Below are 8,915 nucleotides of genomic sequence, written 5' to 3'. Positions count from 1 at the left end.
TGTGACTTATTACTCAGGAGAAGTAATAGCATCAGGTTTACTGATATACACTCCTTATAGTCAATCTGGTGATATTTACCCAGATTTTGACTCCCAGCAACAGAATCCAGGAATATTCTGGACTGCAGCCATCACAGCTGACCATGCTGTGCTCACTATCTATGTAAATGGCATATTATTGAAAAGGTTGGTAGACACGGGTGCAGATCATACAGTCATAAGAGATGACAGTTAGCCCAGTCATTGGCCAAAGAGTAAAGCAGACACCTATATGTCTGGCATAGGAAGATCAATAGCAGCTGAAATTAGTGCTACCCTTTTGAGATGGCTAATTGAAGGTGAAACAGGAGTTTTTACTCCTTTTGTAGTAGAAAAAATGTCCATTAATCTATGAGGAAGAGACATCTTACAACAGTTAGGATTACAACTGAGTACTTTGGCTTTTTAGGCAGGGCTGCTGTTGAAGAGGCCTGTTGAAGAGACCTGCACTTTCACCTGTTCCCATTCAATGGAAAACTGATACACCAGTGTGGGTGGAACAGTGGCTCTTAGCAAGTGATAAAATTTAGGCCTTATTAGATATAGTACAGGAGCAACTTGACTAAGGATACTTACAACTTGACCAAAAACTCTTACGATCTTCTCTCTAAGTCCTTGGAATTTCCCTTGTATTTGTTGTAAAAAAGAAATCTGGAAAATGGAGGATGTTGACTGATTTAAGAAAAGTAAATGAACACATGAAAACTATGGGAACTTTTCAGCCTGGACTTTCATCTCCTACTCAGTTGCATAGCCCTCGTTGGGTTATAGACATTAAGGATTGTTTCTATTCTATCCCTCTTGGATAAGGAAGATATGAAAAGATTTGCCTTTTCATTGCCCAGCATTAATTTAGCTGAGCCTTATAAAAGATATGAATGGACAGTTTTGCCACAGGGAATGAAAAATAGCCCTACTGTGTGTCAAATGTATATGACTGCTGCTCTTACTCCAGTAAGAAAAGCATTTCTAAAAGTTATGTGGTTACATTACATGGATAATATCTTGGGGTGGGCACCTGAAGGACAAATGTTAGAAGCATGTCTACAAAAGACCATAGAAACACTAAGGAACTACCAATTGCATATAACTCCAGAAAAAATTCAAAGGCATGCTCCTTTTCAATATTTAGGATATGAAGTATAGCCTAAGGTACTTACAGTACAAAAGCTTTCTTTAAGATCAGAGAAGTTGAACACTTTAAATGACTTTCAGAAGTTGATAGGAGATAGCCAATGGATGTGGCGGCCAGTGTTAGGCTTAACTACCCATCAATTGCAACCATTACGTGACATTTCAAGGGCAGACAATGCTTCAAATTCACCATGCCAGCTTACAAAAGAAACTCAAGAGGCTTTGAGAGAAGTTAAACTGGCTTTATCCAATGTGGTTGAAAGAATTACTCAAAACCCCTTGGAAATAGCAGTTTTTGCTACAAAAGAAGTATGCACAGCAGTCCTTCATCAAGGACATGGTGTGATTGAGTGGGTGAACTTCCCAGCAGAACCAGACTAAAGCCTTACTCCTTACCCAGTCCTTATGGCTAGAATTTTATTAAGGGCCATTAAGCGAGTAGTACAATTATCTGAGATAAAACCTACACCTTTTAGACAGATGCACAAATTAATGTATGCTGTGAAACCATCCCAGAGTGGCAAATTTTGTTGGTCACAGCTCCAAATTTTACACACGGGTCTCCATTAAAGATAACCCAGCTATTAAATAATTGGCAATGGATTTTTGAAGAAAACGTTTCTAAGGTTCCTCTTAAAGGATCAACTATCTTTACAGATGCATCCAAACATTTGTTTGTATACTTTGTGCAGTATACTCTCATGACTTAACTATAGTCAGAACTCCTCAGTCTACTCAGCAGAATGAATTGTATGCAATCATACCCAGGAGATATAAATTTAATATCTGATTCAGCCTATTCATTAGGTGTGGAACAAAGAATTGCCACAGCCCAAATAAAATTTGTAGCCTCTAATATATATCACCTCTTTAAGGAACTTCAAGAGCAAGTGAGAAAGCATCTAGGTAAGATTTATACCTTGCATGCCCATTCTCATAGTGGACTTCCAGGTCCTATTTTTGATGGAAATTCAAAGGCAGAGAGCCTTCTAACCATGTTAGCCAATACTTTATTTTAGGAAGCCCAAGAATCTCATTCTAAATGTCATCAAGCTGCTTGAGCTTTACATTTTCAATTTGGGATAACAAAAGAGGAAGCTAGGAGCATAGTAAAAGCCTGTACAGCTTGCTTTCCTTTCCATGCTCCTACGCTCCCTTCAGGGAAGAGCCCTCATGATTTGAGACCCAGTGAAATTTGGCAAATGGATGTGACCCATTATAAATCTTTTGGTCATCTGTCTTTTATCCATGTTGTAGTAGATACCTTTTTATGATTTACTTTTGCAATACCAGCAGCAAATGAGATAGTCCAAGTGGTCACTGAATTGCTTATACAAGTTTTTGCAATTATGGGTGTGCCACAAGCAAAAATAGATTATGGACCTGCATATACTTCTAAACATTTCACACACTTTTGTGCATAGTATCAGATTTTGCACACCATTGGCATACCTTTTAATTCTCAAGGACAGGCAATAGTAGAGAGGAGAAAGAGACATCAAGACGCTCCTCCAAAAATAAAAAAATGGGGAGCCACAGGTAACCCTAGAGAACTTTTAAATTTAACTCTTTGCACTATTAATTTTCTGATTTTTGATAAAGATACACTGGCTCTGGCAGAAAGATTTTATTACCCACGATAAAGGCAGTGTCCAATGAGAGCAGCTCCACTATCTTTAGATAATCACCAGGTGATGTGGAGAGAAAGTAGTGAATGGAAGTAACCAGATAGGTTAATTGCTTGGGGGAGAGGATTTGCTACAGATAGAGAAGGAATCAAATGGGTGCCGTATTTGCCTTTATCCACTGAAGACAGAGAAGACACTTGAAACAGCAAATGGTTCCATCTCTGACTACATGTGCCAATGAACAACAAAAATTGTTAATGAGACTACTATAGGACTTCAAAATCTGCAGGAATCCCTGGATTTCCTGACATGTGAAGTAATGAACAATAGATTGGTTTTGGATTATCTCTTGGCTGCTGAAGAGGTATATTTGTAATTGTTATTTATATACCCTCCTTCTAGGACTTATGGACATTTATAATTCCTCATGTTGATTAATGTTGCTACATAACTACTAGCCTGTGTTATATTACTATGTGCTTGTGTAATATCTCCCATGCTGATGGATTTATATATACTTGTTTCAAGTAAGATCCTTCAGTGTAGAGGAAACCTGCTAACAATATCTGGTTTGGTGTCCTCCCCTCCTTGAGAAATCAGAAGGGCATGATCACCTCTTTTTTGGTGTTTTCACCTTCCTTCCTGAAAAGTCAGGGAGGGTGTGACCTTTTGTTCTAAAACAAAAGGAAGTGGAAGATATAGTGTCAGAACTCTGGAAAAGTATACTTGAAATAAGGATACTTACAACAAGGTGTTAATTCAGTGCAATTTATGAAATGATGGTTCTCTAGTTTCGTATGTTTTAGTATGCTTAGTATGGTGATGTAATGGTTCTCTAGCTCACACACACTCAGTATGCTGTCATGATGTAGTAATGGGGCTAAGGGCTGAGAGAAGAGGGGACATAGTCTGTCAGAGTGAACAGACTATTAAGGAGACAAAGACTTTAGACTCTATTCCTGACCATCCTCATCCTGACTATCCTGCTCAGACCAAGGCCCATCCAGAAGACCTCCAGAAACCTAGCCCGGACATTACAGGATGGCTGGAAGGCAGAGATGAAAAGGGAGAGTATAGCAGACATGAGGGATAATCATTGAAAATGCCCAGTCTGGAGATGGAGGAACAGTTAGATGGTCTGTTTTGGGGGATCTGTTTGGGGTACTAGAACAGTAAGAGGAAATCCGGGTTATAAAGAGCTTTAAAAGCAAGACATCTTTCTATTTGATGCTGGAGAAGCCATTGGAGTGAATAAAGTGATCAAACTTGTGCTTAAAAAGATTAATAGCTGAGTGGAAGGTGGACTGGACTAAATAGAGAATTGAAGTAGCGATATGATAGAAGGTAAATGTAAGCTCTTTGAGGACAGAAACCATAGTTATGCCTGATGTGTAATACCCTGCTATTAGCACAGTTCCAGCTACATAACTGTTTAGTAAATGGTCACTGACTAGCTGAATTTCCTCCCAATAGTTTTATGAGATGTGTAACATAAGTATTATTGTTATTATTAGCAATGTATGGATGAGAAATTAAAGTTCATAAAAATTAAGTGACTTCCAAAGAATCACAGTTTGTAATTATGGATAGAAGCAGCTAGGGTTGCTCCAAGGAAGATTGATTCAAAAATTCTCCAAGGTGTTGGTGTAAGGAGAATCAGAACAACAGATCCATCTATAGTGACAGCATCTATCCCTATTCTAAAAAAGAGAATTGAAACCCAGATGTATTTTGCCCAAGATCCAGTGTTTTGTTAGAGACAAGACCAGACTTCCTAATTTACAGTTGCGACCTCTTCTTACTGTTAACATTTTAAAATTGAGGGGCCAGTAAGACATCTGTATTGATGTCCAATAGAAAAAACAGGACAGGATTGTAGAAGAGATCAGAGCTAAAAGAAGCAGGTCTCAGAAGTCATCTGAATTTGGTTCCTTCATTAGCATCTTGGCCAATTGTAATGACAAAACTCACAGGGGCCAAAATCAATCTGAAGTGCATCTGTGAAAAAAATCCTATTATTTCCATCAGCAGGGGAACTCCATATTGACAGACTTTTGTAATATTGCAGAGGGAAGTAGACAGGACCAGAGCAATTTACATGACACAAAGACGCCAGAATTCTGAACAATGCAGTCAATGAACAATTATGCCTTCTGTCTTTGATAGAAGAGCCAGTGAAATATTGATGTGGAAGACATGGCCAATGTGTTGATTAATTTCTCTTAACAGCACCACTTTGTTACAAGGAAGGTTTCTGTTGGAGGAGCAGAATCATTGGAAAATAAATGATTTTTTAAAAAAGAGCATCAATAAAAACTTTTTAAAATGGACTATGACTTAGTAAACATGGTATGCTTTCTAAGACAGTGGTGTCAGACTCAAATGGAAATGTGGACCACTAAACCATAGTTATGGATCCCCACGTACAACATATTAACTTAGAAAACAACCTATTAATATGCATTGCATCTTTATTTATTTTGTTAAATATTTCCTAGTTACTTGTTCTGGCAAGTGCTTCCTGCTGTAGCAATCAGTAAAAAAGCATTAAGTGTTTTACAGTATTTTGAACATCATTTCACCTGTGGGGACCTAGACAAGCCATTTAACTCCTGCTTCATTTTCCTCATCTATAAAATGGAGATAATAATAGAACCTCTACTCCAAGAGTAAGAGGTTCAAAAATGTTAAATGTAAAGCACTTAGTCCAGTGTCTGGCATACAATAAGTGCTCTATAAATATTAGCTATTGTTATTATTGTCACAAACAGGATTTGAACCTTTGTCTCCCTGACTCCAAATCCTGACTCTTATCCAGGAACTGCACTACTTCTCGCTTTTAACAAATATAATGTACAGTCTTGTTACTTTCAAGTACATCCAAACCCCAAACCAGCTGAGAAAGTATTGCATGGACCTATTTTAAATAAGGATTTGTGAAGAACATCTCCATAGCTGTTCTACAAATAAGGGTTCTTTAAGGGTTCAGAATCCCCATTTTTCTTTTTCCTCTCAAACAGGACTTATCTAAATTAAAAAAAATACTACTGACAAATTTAGTAACTGTTTTTACCAGACAGTATAAAGGTAACCTTTTGCCCAAATGAAAAATAAACGATCACACATTCCATATGCATGTTTAACTGTACTAGGGATTTCACCTTAGTTCTAGCTGATTCCAAGCCATTCACTGTCCAAGCATTTCAGGAAATCCAAGGGTGAAAATGCATTTGAGAGTTAGAGAAGAAAAGCAGCTCCTAACTAGACTCTTTGACCATTTGTATTTGAAACATTTATTTCAGGAAATACATATTAAACATTTTATTATTTATACAAAAAGAGTTAAAGTTGTCAGGATGTATTATACCACAATGCCAAAAATCATTTTTGGAATTTATCACCATGATGTTGACATTTTTTCAAAAATTAGATAAAAAGAAGGAAAAGCTGAACATCTTGCTTTGCCCTGATGCAATGCTGCCTGGAAACCACACAAGCCGGTGACATGATGTGAGCAGAAGTGCATCCTATAGAAGTGTTTGCCATTCCCCCACCCCCACCAATTCACTACACTCAGACATTATTAGAAAGTCAGTTTGTGTGTGTATATATGTATATATTGTATATACATATACACATATATAGATATACATATATGTATATATAGTAAACAGTTTTCCTTCAACATAGCTCGGTAAAGACTCCTACATTTCCTATGTGGGAAAGGAGTTGAATTAAACACAAAATTTGGACTGTAAAAAATAAACTTTTGCAAATATATCACTCTGGAATTGTAGTTCTACATACAAGACTCTCCACATCTATTAGTCAGGGGTCCTCTCGTTCTTCCTTCTGGTTGATTGGAATGGAAAATCATTGCAGCAGCCTTCTGGTTGAGTGGAATGGTTTTAGGGGAAAATGGCTTACAGTAACTGTCTCTCCCCCTCTTCCCTACCATTCTCCATCTCCAACTCTGTACCTCTTTAAATCTCCTCTCTAGGCTAGGGACTACTCAGAAATGATGAGTACAGAGTTGCAGTGGTTGGGGATAATGAGCATCTGGAAAGTATCCAGTCTCAAATTGTACAGATACAGGCTGAGGTGGTTATGTGCTGGGACTGGGAGAAAGTGGGGGCAGGCCACAGGCGCTTTGGGCATTGTGGGATGTTGAGAGGTCCACTAGACAAAGTACTGAGCCAAACCAAAGAGCTAGGCATGATTAGCATGATTGCCTACAAAGGCCAAAAACAAGAAATAAACTCAGTAAAAATCTTATTCAATATTACTAAGCAATACTGTTTAAACATCTACAATTTCCACCCTCAGTTACTCTACCAGATCAACCTAACCTTCCAAAAGGAATTTCTTAAGAGGCCTTGGGGAGGAAGGCGACAAAATGAGATAAGGAATTTATTATTATTATTACTATTTTTAGAAAATCATAAATCCAAACAAGTTCCCAGCAAATCAGCAGTTTCTACATTCCAACAAGAGTAATAACAGTTGATGGAAAGCATGATTAGAACACTACCTGATCTCTGTTCTTTTCCAATTTCCCAGCTCAAGGGACTACATGGGAGAGACAGGAAGCCCCCAACTGATTTGTTTGGATGGGCAGAGTTAAAAGGCACTTTCTGTTTCAGGACAGGCACAGTCAGCTTTGTCACTGTTTCAAAATTTGTCACATTCCTTTCCTAGAACTAGTCACCTCCTTAGGGTGGAAGATAGGGGCATCAGCTCTTGCTCTTAAGGTTATTTTGTCTCAGTCCTTTCATATTTGCAAAAAGGATGAAGGGAGGATGGAGAGGTAAGAGCCCATGTCCCTAGGTCTCTTCCCACCCTCTCATGACACGGAATTCCTGTGCTTCAAAAACCATGATCTTATGCAAACAGAAGAGTAAAAAGTGAGTATAAGGACATGCTTACATTCTATACATGTGTGTAGACATACACACATACACACATATATACACAAACACCTGAGGCTATTTGGCACTGAGCAAATCTGTCTAGTTAGAATAGTCTGTAGCTACCGATTCACCTCACTCCATTTTCTCTCCTTTCTCTGATCCTACAAGTAAACAGAATTGGTTTCCTGAATAGCTGCTGAGGACAGGGGAACAGAAGAAGATAGGGGATGGAAGGAGAGAGGCAGCAAGAAATGGGGCTGGCATTCTAGAATCAAGTTTTAAAGGCTTGATAGTCTACAATGTCCACTCTCCTAGAGTCCAGAGTTTTTCAGATCTCAGATGGCACTGAGATATTCTGCTCTCACCCAGAACCGCACAATACAAATCTCTAACCTCCCTCTCCCTTCCATGATCAGTGCCAGTGGGCTAATGATTAACACACTCAACAATGATATATGGTATCTTGTTATCTGGTCAAGTGACAATGACAGCGTGTAAAAGGGATGATGACAAAAATGAAGGAAATTATATAAAATAAAACAGGATGGGAAGGGTGGTGGGCTAGGGGATGAGAATGGGTGGAAGGGATGGATCCTAGGGGGAGGGGAAGGCTTCTACATCTCCTGGGGTGCCACTTCCTCCTCTACACCATTGGAAAGCATATTGCTGCTGTCCTCATTCAGACGTTTTACTCGATAGGCTTCAAAGTGAATACTGCTGGTGATGTCCTTAATGTTCTGCATGTGTGTCCTGGAGGAGGCAATAAAGAAGTCAATGAAGTTTTATGCCGGGCCAGGGGGAAATTGTGCACACCAAATCAAAACCCCAAGGGGCCCAATGAGGGAACCAAACTCAATCCAAGACTCATTCATAACCAGCCCTCTCTTCCCCCCCCCCCTTCAGAATAACCTTTCATTAATGTGGATTTTTATCTATTGAACATAACTATTTACAACATAGTTTCTTCACAACAATCAGGTAAATGTCATTAACCTTATTCTACATATAAGGAAAACGGGAAAGGGAAAGTAACTTAATCTTCGTCATAAAACTAGTAAATATCAGGACTTAAACTCAGGACTTGGAAACTCCAGGGCTGCTTCTTATTCTATTACATCTTATTGTTCACTTATCTCATTGTAAGTGAACTTATTATTAACTTATAACTATATAACATATATAAGTAAACTTATTGTTCTTTCAT

General features: G+C 38.4%; 1 protein-coding gene across 4 annotated transcripts in view; it reads right to left on the bottom strand.

Moving 5' to 3' along the window:
- Window positions 1-6,078: 6,078 nt before the first annotated feature.
- SEPTIN9 (septin 9) overlaps window positions 6,079-8,915 on the bottom strand; it is a 277,162-nt gene continuing 274,325 nt past the window's right edge. For all 4 annotated transcript variants that reach the window (XM_012548651.2, XM_003768675.4, XM_031965558.1 and 1 more), the window contains one exon: window positions 6,079-8,461. In XM_012548651.2, the coding sequence (XP_012404105.1) occupies window positions 8,326-8,461 (136 nt within the window). In that variant the 3' untranslated portion in view covers window positions 6,079-8,325. The remainder of the gene's footprint in view (window positions 8,462-8,915) is intronic.

The sequence above is a fragment of the Sarcophilus harrisii genome, chromosome 4 (genome assembly GCF_902635505.1).
Source record: "Sarcophilus harrisii chromosome 4, mSarHar1.11, whole genome shotgun sequence".
Lineage (NCBI taxonomy): Eukaryota > Metazoa > Chordata > Mammalia > Dasyuromorphia > Dasyuridae > Sarcophilus > Sarcophilus harrisii.
The sequence above is the reverse complement of the archived record's forward strand: the minus strand, read 5'-3'. Positions and strand labels throughout refer to the sequence as shown.